The sequence below is a fragment of the Propithecus coquereli genome, unplaced genomic scaffold (assembly GCF_000956105.1).
Source record: "Propithecus coquereli isolate 6110/MARCELLA unplaced genomic scaffold, Pcoq_1.0 Scaffold451, whole genome shotgun sequence".
Lineage (NCBI taxonomy): Eukaryota > Metazoa > Chordata > Mammalia > Primates > Indriidae > Propithecus > Propithecus coquereli.
Window position 1 is genome coordinate 1,804,939 of NW_012150297.1, and position 15,570 is coordinate 1,820,508.

The following is a 15,570-nucleotide window of genomic DNA, read 5'->3' on the forward strand; positions in this document are numbered from 1 at the left end:
TAGACGTTCTTTATATATTATAGATATCAATCCCTTATTGGATAAATGATTCACAAATATTTGTCCCCATTCCATGAGTTGTCTTTTCACTCTGTTAATAATGCCCTTTGACACAAAAAAAGTCCTTAATTTTGACAAATCCAACTTATCTACTTTCTCTTTTGTTGCCTGTGTTTTTGTTTTCTTGTCCAAGAAATCATTGCCAAATCAAATGTCATAAATTCTCCCCTATGTTTTCTTCCAAGAGTTTTGTGGTTTTACCTCATTCATGTTGAGTTAATTTTTGTATTCGGGGTAAGGTAAGGGTATAATTTTATTTTTTTGCATGTGGATATCCAGTTGTGCCAGGTCATTTTCCATTGCTATAACAGAATACCATAAACTGGGTAATTTTAAAGAAATTTATTTCTTACAGTTCTGGAGGCTGGGAAGTCCAAGAGCATGGCACTGGAATTTGGTGAGGGTCATCCCATGGCAGAAAGGCAGAAGGCAAAAGCAAGTACATGAGGCAGAGATCACAAAGGCAAGCTGAGGTCGCTTTTATAACAACCCACTCTCATGAGAACTAATTCACTCATGCGATAGCAATAATCTATTCATGAGGACTCCACCCTCCCAACCCAATCACTTCTTAAAGGCCCCACCTCTTAATACTGTTACATTGGCCATTAGGTTCCCAACACATAAACTTTTGGGGGACACATTCAAACAATAGCACCAGTTTTCCCAAGACCATTTGTTGAAAAGACTGTTCTTTCCCTATGGAACAGTCTTGGCAGCCTTGTTGAAAATCATTTGGCTATGTATGTAAGGATTTGCTTATGGACTCTCTATTTTACTCCATTGGACTATATATGTCTCTCTTTAAGCCAGTGCTGCACATTTTGATTACCATAGCTTTGTAGTGTGAGACCTCCAATTTTGTTTTCCTTTTTCAAGGTTGTTTTGGCCACTCAAGGATCATTGAGATTCTATACAAATTTTAGCATGGATTTTTCTATTTCTGTAAAAAACTGACATTGGGATTTTGATAGGAAATGCATTGAATCTGTAGACAGCTTTGGGTGGTATTGATATCTTAACAATATTGCCTTCCAATCCACGAATATGGGATGTCTTTCCATTTATTTGTGTCATAATTTTTTTCAGCAACATTTTGTAGTTTTAATTGCACACGTCTTTCATCTCCTTGGTTAAATTCATTCCTAAGTATCTTACTCTTTTGATGTTATTGTTAAATGGATTTTTCCTCCCTCAGGATTGCTGTGGGTTAGTAGTTGGGCTGGGCTTAGCTGGTGGTTTTCCTGCTGGTTGTGCCTGAGTCAGTCATGCTGCGGAGGTCATCTATCTGGCAGTTCAGCTGCGTGTGTGTGTGTGTGGGGGGGTGTCTAATACAGCGTTACACACATCTGGATGTAAATGGAATTATTTTCTTAATTTCCTCTGTGAATTGTTCATTGTTGGTGAATAGAAATGCAACTGATTTTTGCATGCTCATTTTGTATCCTGCGACTTTGCTGAATTTGTTTATTAGTTGCATAAGTTTTCTTATTTGTGCAATCTTCAGTGTTTTCTACATATAATGTCACTTGTGAACAGAGACAGCTTTACATCTTCTTTGTGACACAGTTAACTCAATGGTGAGCTCTTGAGGGCTGGGGCAATGTCACTGCCGTGTCTATATTCCCAGCCCTAGCACAGAGCCTTAACCACTTAAGGTTTATGGACTGAAAGATTAAATGAACACATCCGATGGTACTTTTCCCACAGCATTTTGTGTAACTCTCCTCTTACTTGGGAATTAAATTGTAGTTGGTATGAAGGCACCTTACATCCAAAAATGGACTAAATCACACGTAGAACGGAATAAATTATTAAAAACAAAAATCAAACATAGTATCCATAACTTGAACCTCAGCAGGATCAAAAAGGGGTTAGAGCTTGGGGAGGTCCTGGTGTGGTAGACATTCCCCCTGCCACTTTATGAACTGGCCACCTTGGTCACGGTACTTAGCAAAATGAGGAACGTGAGAACATGGCTCTCACAGGGCTGCAGGGAGCAGGATGTCTTGTCTTAGGGATCCTCTGATTTGGAAGGCTCACTGGCTTATGAGCCCAGAATCACTCGTTCTCCCTCTTCCAGTTCAGTTAGCCCATTTGTTCATCTCCTTGGCAGGGCCTTGCCCCATCACAGCAGGATTTTGTAATCCCTCCAGGCTGAATTGCAACAACTTGCCCCATGTGGGGCTGCCTAGGAGTCTGGGCAAGGGCAGGATCCTGAAGCCTGTCACCTGAGAAGTCTGAGTCAATGCAACCCCGCCCCACCCCGTGCCCCAGGGCCTGCGCACGGGTCACCACCTCCAGTTGGAGCCACGCACCTTCCTGGGACTCTGCTGCCTCCAGGATGACCTGACCACACCCTCCTGTGTCTCACCTGGGAGCCGGTCAGTCCTGAGTGACAGTGGCAGGAGCAGGTGGCTCCGGAGTCCTGCTGAAGGCTCTGCAGAGCACTGGGACTGCTGGCACCTGCCCCCGCATCTGAGAGAGGACAGCAGCCGCCCTCCTGACTGTCTCGGTCCCTCAACTGCGGTAAGGTGTGCTTACGTTTTTAACAAAGACTGAAAAGACTTTATTTTCTTAAAGTCGTTTTAGGTCCACAGTAAAATGAAAAGGTACAAAGAACTCCCACGTCCCCCCTACCCCCGTACATGCATAGCCTCCCCCGCCCACCGTCTCCCCAGAGTGGCGCTGTCAGTCGAAGAACCCACATTGACATGTCATCGTCACGGAGTCCACAGTTGCGTTAAGTTCACTCTCGCGCCGTGCGCTTGGCGTTTAGATGAATGCGTAGTGAAACGCACCCGCACTGTTGCGTCATAGAGTAGTTTCACCACCTCAGAAACCCTCTGGAGCACTTCCTCTCCATTTCCTCCTCTCGTGGGTGGAGGGAGACAGGAAAATGCAGAGTGCGGCTGTCAGGTATCCTGCTAGGTCCCTTGCTCACTTGATCCGACAGCCACCCCTTGGACAAGGGAGACTCGAAATAAGGCCCTGCAAAGGGGTTATCTGAAATCCCAGTGGCCAGGGGACAGCGACAAGGAAGGCCGTAGGGGAGAAGTGTGGAGGAATTCGTCATCAAGCTCTTACACAAGCTGGTTGAGAGGCCTCATGTATTCTGGATACAGTGTTGGGATTGAGGGGAAGCCCAGAGGGGCTGTGGCCACGGCGGTGCATCCCTGGTAAGACACCCTTGTCCTGGGACACACCTCGGGCCTTCAGAGCACAGCTCTAGCAGAGGTGCGGTCCGCTCATTTTTATTCCTTTGAGTCCTGTGCCTACTGTGTGCAAGGCATCGTGCGGGTGCTACAGGGATACAAAGATTAACATCGCTTTCTGAGGCCCTAGAGTTCAATGGGGAAAGTGATATATCCAAAAACGAATACAGGTGGACTTTCATGAATGCAGAGACCACTGTGAAAACTCAGAAAAGGGAGAGATTGCTTCTAGGGGCCGAGTCAGGACAGGCTGGAGAAGCTGTTGTTGGCATCTGGGGCAGGCCATGAAGCCAGCAGGAGCCACGGTGACGGACTAGGGGGAGAGGGCAAGCCGGGGGCAGGGCTCCCAGGAAGCAGTGTCGGGGGTGATGGGCAGCAGGCGGGAGAATGGAAGCAGGGCCGGCCTTGGAGCGTGGGGCGGCACTGAGCAGGCAGGGCTCAGAGGGCGGCAGTGCCGGGTCGTGAGCTCCCGAGGGCAAGGCCCTACCCAGGGGACGCCTGTAGCAGACACTTGACTGGGCTGAATTGTTGGTAGCGACTCTCGATGTGGGAGCCAGAGTGAACGAGAGCACGGGGAACCCATAACAGGAACGGGGCGCAGGAGGCGGCCTGGAAAGGGTGAACAAGAGCTCCTTTCAGACCCACTGAATTTGGGGGTCCCTCATGATGGCCGCTGGAGATGCAGAAGGAAAGCTTGAGCTTAGTGGAGGAGGGAGATGCTGATCTGGGAATGGTCCAGAAAGCAGCAATGTCAGCCACACGTACGTAGGCAGAGAACGTATAGAGAGAATGAAGGTGAGGACAGAACACAGGGCTCAAAAACATTCACGGGCTTCCTGTTTCCTTCTCACACCAGTTGTCGGCAGGAGGAGGAAGACCAGGAGTATGGAGGAAAGGAGACGCAGGACTGGTATGTGGTACGGAGCCAGGACAGCTGGAGCAGGAAGACTGATGGTCTGGAATGAAGTCACACACCTGGGGAGCCACATACCTGCCAAGTGGGCAAGACAAGGATGCTCCCATCTGTCAAGGTGCTTAGGTCACCCTGGCCTGCTCACAACCTTGTTTCTCCAAGGTCTGAAGGCTAGAGTTGGGGTTTTCCATTTCTTTAACAGTTTGTTAATACCTCTGTTTGGGTCCCGTCCAGGCTCAAGGGGGTCCCTGGTTGGTGGGTGCATTCGGCCCCCTGGAGGCCACATCCCCTCAGCAGATCCGCTATCGACAGGAGGGGCGGAAGGGGAGCTGGGCTCTGTCTTCAGACTGGTATTTTCAGGTCAGAGCCTTCCCGCTTGGGCAAAACACGTTCTGATGCACTCGATGTGGAGAAGTGTGCAGAATATAATTTTGCTTATTTATCACAGAATTAGAAATGTTAATAGGAAGATTCTAGTGGAAAGTCGCTCCTCAGGTTCAAGTCAGATAACGAGTGAATGAAGAATTTCTCACAGCTCACCGCCTGATTTGATTAACGTTCACAGGAACACTAAGGGGAAGAAACGGGCTGGCGGGTGGTGATCCTAGCATATGGTGGCCCATTCTCAGTGACACAATCGGTAGAACCAGGATGTGCAGAGACTCGTAATGAGTCAGTTACTCCATCTTGAATTGGCCTTTAGCCCAAAACTGGTGTTCGATAAGTTCTTCTAGAATAACTGCTTTCAGCATCCACATACTTTTCTCTAAGGAAACCCAATATAGAATAGAATATACACACAGAAAATTCCAGATACAACTAATTACAAAATTCTTCCCTCAGCTAAAGAATTCACTGCAGCTTTCCTTAAAAGCTAATTGCTGATGCTCGCACAGAACTTCAGTGCAGGTGGGAGGAAACGGCTCCTCTCGCAGGCTACATAACCACCTACCCAACCATCTACTCCAGGGGTCCCAACCTATGGTGAGTTGCATAATTATTTCATTATATATTACAATGTGACAATAGAAAAGTGCACAATAAATGTAATACACTTGAACCATCCCGAAACCATTCCCGTCTGTGGAAAAATTGTCTTCCACGAAAATGGTCCCTGGTGCCAAAAAGGTTGGGGACTGCTGATCTACACCACTCTGGAACACAGGAGCAATGCTGTTCCCACTTGCCCTTCCTTACCTGTCTTTTTCTGGATTTTCCACTCTCTTCCTTGTTCCATAAATGTGCATGTCATTTGAGTATATTCACTATTTCCTAAACAGATTGTATACTTTTATGCAAGGAGTTTAGTCATCCTCTTTATTAGGACATAGTACTAATTTGCTCATTAATTATTGAGCACTATAAAATCACACCGGAGCACCCAATCTGACCTCCCCACCCCACCCGCCAGCACAACAGGCTCCAAATTGCAGTGGCTGTAGAACCCGAGAGATAAATAGGGTGGCGGTGAGGTTCTTAGTGAAATCCAAAGACAGCTGCCGCTTGCTGATCCAAGGGCTGAGATCACTTGGAGAGATTGTACTGAAACATTTCTCTGATGCTGTTTCGTATTTTAAAAACAGGTCTCGGCATGCGCCTGCCAGTCAGTGAACAGGTGGAGGAGGAGAGAGGCGGAAGGACAGCCTGTGCTAGGAAACAAATGCTCATTTGGGTTTATTCTTTCCACAGCATCGATATTTTCTGCAAATTGAAGAAATTCTGTCGTTTCTCACAGACTCGCAAACAGGTTTTAGGGAGCTGGCTTACTCAATTTCCCACCAATCTCTTGACCAAGTTGGAAACGAAAATCCATTGAGAATTTCTAATGTGCAGTGTATCTGGAAGTATTTTCTACAGCTCATACAAATACTACTATCTCAAATTCAAAGATTATATGGCTATATAAGGATGGTTTTATATCTGGGTTCTCAGTTCTGTTCCATTGGTCTATGTCTGTGTTCTTGTGCCAGTACCATGCTGTTTTAGTTACTATAGCTTTGTAGTACATAGTTTGAAGTTTGGTAAATTGATGCCTCCTAATTTGTTCTTTTTGCTTAAGATTGTTTTTGCTATACAGGGTCTTCTCTGCTTCCATATGAAGCATAGAATTATTTTTTCTAGATCTGTGAAAAATGATGTTGGTATTTTAATAGGGATTGCATTGAATCTGAAGATTACTTTGGGTAGTATAGATATTTTAACGTTGATTCTGCCAACCCATGAGCATGGTATGGTTTTCCACCTGTTTATGTCCTCTGCTATTTCCATCCTCAGTGTTTCATAATTCTCCCTGTAGAGGTTTTTCACCTCCTTATTTAAATATATTCCTAGCTATTTTATTTTCTTTGTTGCTATTGTGAAAGGTATTGAGTCTTTGATTTGCTTGTCAGTTTGTTGTTGGCGTACAGGAATGCTACTGATTGCTGTACATTGATTTTGTAACCTGAGACTTTGCTGAATTTGTTTATCAATTCCAGTAGTCTCATGGCAGAATCTTTGGGATTTTCTAGATATAAGATCATAGCATCAGCAAAGAGAGATAGTTTGACCTCTTCTGTCCCCTATTTGGCTGCCTTTGATTTCCTTCTCGTCTGATTGCTCTGGCTAGGACTTCCAGCACTATGTTGAATAGAAGTGGTGATAGAGGGCAACCTTTTCTGATTCCAGTTCTAATTGGGAATGCTTTCAATTTTTCCCCATTTAATATGATGTTGGCTGTGAGTTTGTCATATATGGCTTGTATCGTTTTTGGGTCAGTTCCGTCTATGCTTATTTTGTTAAGCGTTCTTATCACAAAAGGGTGTTGAATTTTGTCAAATGCCTTTTCTGCGTCTATTGAGAGGATCATATGGTCTTTGTTTTTGCTTCTATTTATGTGAATTACATTTATAGATTTGAGTATGGTGAACCATCCCTGCATCTCTGGGATGAAGCCCACTTGGTCGTGATGGATTATTTTTTTGATAAGCACCTGAATTCGGTATGCTAGGATTTTGCTGAGAATTTTTGCATCTATATTCATAAGGGATATTGGTCTGCAGTTTTTTTGGTTGTGTCCTTTCCTGGTTTTGGTATTGTGAAACTCTCTGCCAGCTGCTTTCACATGCATTCCCACTTAAAAGTAATGATGACATGTGAAGAATGTCAGCAGCAGGGAAGCTTGCCTACCAGGTGAAGTGGGACTTGGCGGGAGCTAGGACAGAAGAAAAGGAGTGCCAGTTTGTGCCTGGAGTAGAGAGGGGACTCGAGCATCGCTGGGTCTCTCAGGGAATCATAAATCTAGTTATGAAAATGGAAAGAGACTCTTCTAAGAGGGGACGATGATAATGGTTACCTCACTGCGTTGTCTGAGAATTCAGTGAGTTGATTTATTTAAAGTGCTTGGAATAAAACCAGGCACCTAAGACCTCACATCATAATAATTATTCATTAGAATTACCAGAAAAAGAAAGAAGGTTGCTTAAGAAAGCATGGGGAAACCTCTTCAGTGCACACTTATTTTCCTGGGAACAAACTTTTCCTCTTAAAATTGAAGGATACCAAGGAAAGCACTGAAGACCACAAAATTAATGTGTTTTTACCTGGTGAAATAACTCAAGGCAAACAGGGTTCACATGCCAATAATTTTTAAAGTATCAAGACTACAAAAATGCAATTCTCAGAGCATTTGTTTCATTGTTCTAACTTTCACTGAGATTAGAAAATTAAGTGGCCTGAAAGAGACACCCAGGAGAAACGAAAGCTGAGGATTTCTAGAGAAAATACAAGGCTCCATCTCCTTCTGGGCAAATGGTCACCCTGCTCACCTTTGCTGAACACATGCCTGATTCTCAGGCTGCCCGCTCAATTGGAACCATTCAGGAGTCCTTTCTCCAGCCCATGAAAACCACCATCACCACATTCTACCTTCTCTGTAAAAGCTGCATGTAAACAACCTCATGGCGCGGCTGCCTGGGAATTCCTAACTCCAAGGACTGCAGCTCCCCGCTGCACCTCCCTCCTCTGCTCCTCCTACCCGGCCGCTCGCCCCCACGGCTGACCTAAATGCAACTCACCTGCCTCCTAAATACTCCTACACACAATCCAGCATGTTCTCCGGGCTCTCATTTTTTATTAGTAAAGGCAGTTAAAGTTTATAAAACAATAGGAAAAAACCCATTTCCATATACATTTTTACAAGTTAGCTCTCTTTAGGTTTGCGTACATCCCCACTCCCGGCTGGATCTGTTTCACATACAAGACAGGACAAGCAGAGATAACTTGGGCATGTGCCCTTTGTGGGGAAAAGTGACTTTAAAAATCTTTGGGGCTTTATTATCCTGGGATTCTAAACTTTGGGGCACATGATAAAACTCAGATGAGTCCTCAGGCTCTGAATTTGTAAGAATCTTCTCTGTGGGCTGTGTGTGTCCATGTGTTGTCTTTTTAAACAATGAGCACTGTTCGGTATCCTTAGAGACTAAAAGCAAACATTCTCCGTGCGCTTTCTCCACTCCAAGAATCTGGGGACTGTGCTTCCTATCTAATGTGTGACCTCAAGAGTTAAAATCAAGGGCAAAAGGTCACTGGAGTGTGGGCGAGTTTTAGTTCCTGTTACCAGTAGCAATCTATAAATCAAGTGGAGAACAACACGCCGCCTGTGCCTCCCTGCCACACCCCACGGCTGCTCTGACGGGGCTGCCAGGAGCAGGGCCAAGCAGCCTCGAGACTGGCAGGACGGGGCACAGGGGCTGGAAAGGGGGTACAGGAAAACTGAGAGCTAGAAGAAAGAGGAGAGTGGGAAGGGGGAAATAAAAGCAGACAAGGATGAAGAAGAAAAGAAGAAAGACATGAGAAAAAAGGCACCAGAGGAGAGGACACAGGCTGAGAAAACCACAGGGCTGGACCTCCAACCTTTAGTGTGCGCTTTCTTTTCATTCTGTGTCCCAGGGAGGGTGGGAAGCGTCTGCAGGTATCTGCGTGAGCCCCAGGAGCGTGTAGCCAGCACACAGGGCGACAGGACAGGGTGTGGCAGGAGAAGGTGGCACAAAAAACACCAGGAGGCGACACCATTTGGTTTGGGCAGGGCTGAAAGGTGTCTTTTACTATTTATATAATATCTATGCTTTTAAGACCTTTCATAAGGCAGCCCCAATCTGAGACTGACGTTCGCTTTGTGATCTCAGCCTCTCAGTTTTCTAAACCTTCTGATCAAGAGCAGTAAGTCAGAGCTCACTCTGGGAACTGTCTTCCAAGACCCCCAGAAGAAAACACATCCGACCACCTACATCCAGCACAGGAACCACGAGAAGTCTCCTACGAGAGCCGAAAGCTGACACTGTCCCCAGAGTCAGTCCACATCTGAAGCTCTGCAGTCGTGGGGAGGAGGCCTGAGAACACTCGGCTGCCGTGGCGTAGTGGACGAGAGGGCATTAAAAAAGTTTGCCCATCAAGACCAAAACCCAACACAACATGACCCAAAACTTCTCTGACTTGGGAATGTAATCATATAATTCCAACTTGGCAAAAATGTATGGTTGGCTATACAACAAAAGGAGCTATCTGAATCCAAGCTATTGCCTCTTAATCCTTTAATTGGACGAAGTCCTTCAGAAGGAAGCCCCATTCGTCGTTACTGGAGGGAATCAAAAGCAAACACGGACGGAGACACTGACTCACATGCGTGCACATTTACACGACTGGTGTATTCGTAAGACATGAATAAACACTCGTGGTGAAGGCCTCCGAGTTTATAAAAAAATTTATTTGTTTACGAGAGCCATGATTTAGAAGATTAAAAAGTTCTCCTGGGAATATACATTGGGGAAATGCGGCGCGAGGGCGAGACTCGGCAACCCACGGCATGTTGAAAGATGCCCAGACTCTCTGGGGTTACCTCTGACTTGAGGCCAAAGGCGCCTGCCGGCAGCACCCAACAGCGGATGGTCGGAGGCCCTGGCTGGAGACAGCTCATTTGGAACCTTTCTTCTTTCTCTTCTTCTTCTTCACTGGTGTTTCAGCTGGCACAACGTCCACCGCCCCCTCTACTGGCTTTTGCAGCTTTTTCTTTTCTCTCCTTTGTCTGGGCGTTGGGATCGCATCCTGGTCACCAGGTGGCTGCACGTGATCCTCGGCAGCCTCGGCAGAAGCGTCAGAACTCTCGTCCCGCCGGGGGCGTCGGGGCTGCTGGTCCGCTGCGGCTCTCTTCTTCTTGGCCGGGCGCTCGCGGCTTCCTTCTGCCTCGCCCTTCTCCTCTTCGGGCAGCTTGGCCTTGGGTTGGGGGTAACTCTCTACATTTTTACCTGTTTTCTCTTTGTTTCTTTTCTTTCTCCTTTTCAGTTCCACTTGGGTATCTGAAACGTCCAGCCCTGGAGCCGTGACCCGGGGCTTGCTCTTTAGCTCCGCCATGCGCCTGGCAAAATACTCCTGGATGGTGAAGGCGCTGGTTGTCGTTGCGGAGGTTTCGTTCTCATCCGGAGTGGACGGGCCGGAATCCTCCTAAAATGGGAGAAAGAGTTAAAAGGCAGTTAAGCATCAACAGCTCACCCCTCGCAGCACCCAGGAGGACTCCACTTGGGGCCACCCACAGCAGCTAGGAGACGAGGCTGGGAACTGGGTTCTCGTTCTCTCCTTCCCCCTTCTGGGAGGCCTGAGCACCCAGCTAAGTACTGTGTGGGTGGCAGGCTGAACAGACAGAAGATAACTTAAGACGTCAGGGCCGGGCGCGGTGGCTCCCGCCTGTAATCCTAGCACTCTGGGAGGCCGAGGTGGGAGGATTGCTTGAGGTCAGGAGTTTGAGACCAGCCTGAGCAAGTGAGACCCTGTCTGTAACAAAAGTAGAAAAAAATTAGTTGGGCATGGTGTCGAGTGCCTGTAGTCACAGCTACTCTGGAAGCTGAGGCAGGAGGATCACTGGAGCCCAGGAGTTGGAGGTTGCAGTGAGCTATGGTCACGCCACTGCACTCCAGCGGGGGTGTAAGAAAGAGACTGTCTCAAGAAAAAGAAAAAAAAAGTTAGCTGGCAAGTTGCCTACATGAATTTCTGAATAAACATCTCCCTAGAAACAATGTTACAGTGATTAAGTTTCCAGAGTCTCCCATAAAAAACAGGGACACTGAAGTTCTGGAGCTTTATGAGTTTGTTAGACACCGATTTCAGCTCTGTTATGGACTGCCCAAGTCTTTGTATGTTGACCTAGAAACTCAGATGCCACATATATAGGTTAAGCCTTCCCACGAGGACAGGAGCTGAGCTCCAACCTGGACCCTGGCCTGTCAGAGACACCTTCTTTCTGCCCCCCACACAGAGCAGGGCCACTCTCGCAGCTGCTCCCAAAGAGAATGTGCCAGAGCTGAAACCGCACGTGCTTCAGCCTCCTTCCCTCAGCTGGGGAAGGGGACGAGGGAGATGCCCCCGACTCTACTCCGACACAAACCAGATATGCATAACTGTGTTGGTCTTTTTTTTTTTCTTTTTTTAAATGACTGTGTTAGTCCTATTGTTATTAATAAATTTGAGGAATTACTCATACATAATAGCTGGGATTAAGTGAGGTTTACATTTTAATTTAAATAAATACGTTTCGCTGCAAAGCCTGAAAAGCAGGAGAAAATCTCTAAGAGGTTGGGATAAATAATGAAATGCTAGTGTCACCAAATGGGTGTGGCTGGCTGACAGTGAGGCAATAAAATCGTGTAAAAAAGGAAGCACCTTGAAGTTGAAGAATGTAAGAGATATGCCTTAAATAAAGTCAATGTCTGGAATAACTTTGCCCCAAAGAGACTTTTAAAATAATCAAGTCATTAAACAATAATGCTAAACTTAGGTTTCCATAATTCACTTATTCTTACCGGAAGAGGCTGGTTGCTCTACCCTTTCATGGTGGGAGAGTGGGAAAAGGGTTTCTGAATAAAGCAATTTCCAAATCAGGATTCTAAACACTATCCTGAACTGGGCTGGCAAAGCTCTGCTTGTGCAGCCAACTTAATTACAAACCAACGCATATAAATAGACCCTGTATTTGCTTAACACAGTAGCCCTCCAAACCCAGCTCACTAGAATCAAAAGGAATATCCCATTGGAAATTCCAGCAGAATCAATACTGTATTAACAGATAACTGAGCCCTGAGTGGCAATCGCCCCGGAGAACTTTCGCCAAAGGGTACCTTTATCAACATCACTACTTATCAAATCAATACTAGCCTTATTTTTTCAGCTTTTGGTCTGAAAAAACAAAATCATGTGATTTGGAACTTTAGAATTTCAAAATATAAAATGCAGAATGTGTGGAAACTAAGTTTGGGGAAGAAGTTTAAATTTTGTCTATTAGCATTCAAATTTTTGCTGGAATCCCATCAGGTAAGTTTCAGAAAAATAAAAAATAGCTGCCCCAGGAGACAAAAACCAGGCCGCTTTGTCTTTTTGTTCTTTAAATACTGGAAAAGAGTTGACATTTTACACAGCACGGTGAGAAATCTTCTCGAGGCTCTCCTGGTGCGAGCCAACCTCAGTTTGACGGACAAGGACGCTCCGCCTCCGTGTAAGGGCACACACCCGCAGCCACCGGCACACAGCGCCGTGACAGTGGCCCATTTGCGCAACAGCAGTCTCACTGATAGTCACGGCATTCTCTTTCGCCCGCGCTACACAGACTCCCTGTCCCCCTTTGTCTCTCTTCAAGCCATCCCCTTGCTAAAATACGCATCAGCTGATCACACAACCCAGGGACTAAGTAAGTTGACTGATACAGAAAAAATGTCAACAGAAAGAGATAAGACTTTTTAAAGAGGAAAAAACTACATTATCTAGTTCACAATTCATATAAATAAAAAATAGCCTGAAGCCAACCTTCAGAGTTTTATATAGCCTGTCAAATTAGCATGTAAATTCACTTGACAAAGCATGCCGGTTTTAAAGCAGGAAGTAAAACCCAAGTCCAGCCTTCCACCCAGGTGCGAATCCCTGCTAGGCAGGTATCGGACAACTCCCACTGCGCCCTTCCGCTGCGCTCCACCACCAGCGCGCTTTGACTCCTTCTCGCCAGCACAGGTGGTTCCCATGGTTCACGAGTACGTGCCCTGTGACTGGAGCTGGAGCTGGAGGATCTTAATGCCTAAGCCCATGTCTGACAATTGTGAATTACCACTGAGGGAAACACAAAGAACGGATGCAAAGGAAAGATGCTCTTGCAGAGAGAGAGAGACCGCGAGGTAGCAATTCTAACACACCACAATCTTCTCAGGTCCCTGAAAGACACCCCAACCTACGAATACCCAGTTTTCTCAAGTGTCTACAGAATTATGAGTTTGTTGTTTCTTTTAGGAACCTCTATGTGGAGGCTTTGTAGCTCAGTGAGCTATCTGTGCACGCTCTTCTGGGCTCACAGAGGGCTTTGCTCTTGTGTTATTCAAACCCAGGCACTGAGATGGTTCAGCAGTAAAATGCGCAGAGAGGATTCTCTTGGTTACTCTCGGAATGCTGTTAGCATCTCGGGGCAGAAAACAAAGCCGTCTGCATGGGGAACTCAGCGAGGTACATGACCTCTCCAATGAGGAACACAGGACGGCGAGTGCTCAGCAAAGGCACAGACACCAAACCCAAGTGGACCGAGGCTGGGAAGAGCTCCCCCGCCCTCATGGAACCTAAATGCTTTGTGTTCGTCAGCATGGACTTGTCTGCATGTCGGGCAGGTGTCGAGAAGGGGCCGGGAAGGGTGGGACGCCAAGAGAATCAGCACTTTGAGTACACACGTTTCCATTCAGATGAAACCATTCCTTCTCCTCAGGTACCACCTTGCCTCATGATACAAACCGCCTCTTACCACGAGGTACCTCTGAGTGCCGTCTGCTGTTACCAGCCAACGACTGCCTGTGGCCCTCAGCGACGCACAGGAGCTCAGGCAAAAGATGCAACCGCTTCTCCTTCTGGTCTATTATGCCACACGTTACCACAGCCACCTTCTAGGGAATGAGTCGATTGGAAAAAAGCAAGGTCCTGTGTGGTGTGGGAACTGTCATGCTCCTTCTGTGGGATGAGCTGAACACAAGCAGTGCTGGAATGGGCTGTGCTGCTCTTGCCATCATGAGAAAAGGCTGGAGAGAAGAGAGTTCTAGAGCGTATCGGATGCAAAGGCAACAGCTCATCCAGAGAAGACGAGCAGCTGGATGGAAGATCCACCAGCAGCCTCCGGTACAAGTCGGTAAGGGGCCGCCTATATTGTATCTTGAGCTGAAAACACAACCCGGGAAAGCTTCTGGTTCTAGGGAGTCAGCCAGTGTGTTTGCCACCAACAGCCGAGCTACGCAGCGATTCAGAACCGCCCGTCGGAAGCATGACGCACGCCACCATGGCAGCATGTTCTCTCTTCTTTCCATGGCACTGCCGGGGCTGTCTGCACTTCCTTTGCGGTTTCCATCCAGTGTTTTACTGACAAAGAGCTATTTCTGCACTCACGAAAAGTTTATTCAAGTATGAAATCTTATACTTTTTTCAAGACATCCATCACTCACATTTGGAGTTAGGCTAAACACACAAAGTCTCCGTAACAACCAGCCTTAGGGAATTTGCCTGGGAGACATGATCACTTTCAGCATTAGCAAATATCACAGGAGTCAAAATATAAAACCCCACAGATTGGAGAGACATTTCGATTTGAAGTGGTGTTAAAAAGCAAAGATAAAAGAACAGAATGAGAACTGTGCAGCAATGCAATCGGAAAACACATATAGAAATTGCATGGTGTGAGCAAAGGTGCAAACAGGTACAGGAACCCACTGCGTGTATCACAAGCCCACTCGGCAGGGCTTCCAGAGGGTTCTCTCTAGAACAAGGATTGGCAAACTATGGCCATGGCCCTATCTTCATACAACCTGCAAGCTAAGAATGGTTTTTATATTTCTAAATGGTTGGGAGGGGAAAAAAAAATATTTTATGACATGAAAATTATATAAATTTCAAATATCAGTGTCCATAAATAAAGTTCTGAATTTTATAAGTAAAAAAATTATGGACATTTGCTTTCTTTCTCATTATACAAGTACATATAACAGGTGCTAAGTATTTGCTGAATGAATAAATTTGTTATAAAGTATGTTTTTGTGACTACTGTACTGTACTGCTGACTTTTGGAAATGACAGATGCTTTTCAAGTGTACACACACACACACACACACACACACACACACACCCCTTTCTACACATGCACACATATACAGACACAGGTGGAATCGGCGGGGCTTGGGCTTTGGTGGAGTCCTCGAGCTCAGTCTCCCGCCAGTGACAGATGCTTGTCTGCCTGCGTTACGCCAGTGAACAGGAGAGAGGCTGCTAACTGCTGCTCGTTTTCAAGCAGCAAAGGATAGTAGACAAGGAAAAGGTCTGGTTATGAAGTGATCTGACATCAAA

At 46.3% G+C, this 15,570-nt stretch overlaps 2 protein-coding genes across 2 annotated transcripts in view; both read right to left on the reverse strand.

Moving 5' to 3' along the window:
• SOX7 (SRY (sex determining region Y)-box 7) overlaps window positions 1–15,570 on the reverse strand; it is a 74,729-nt gene that overhangs the window by 16,663 nt on the left and 42,496 nt on the right. The window lies entirely within an intron of this gene.
• On the reverse strand, window positions 9,960–10,875 carry PINX1 (PIN2/TERF1 interacting, telomerase inhibitor 1). Its single transcript, XM_012654936.1, has one exon. It carries the CDS (start codon window positions 10,573–10,575, stop codon window positions 10,138–10,140), a length of 438 nt encoding a protein of 145 aa, XP_012510390.1. The 5' UTR covers window positions 10,576–10,875; the 3' UTR covers window positions 9,960–10,137.

What these genes read in the sequence shown, in the direction of transcription:
- PINX1 (XM_012654936.1), bottom strand. Translation starts at nt 10,575, where the DNA reads ATGGCGGAGCTAAAGAGCAAGCCCCGGGTCACGGCTCCAGGGCTGGAC.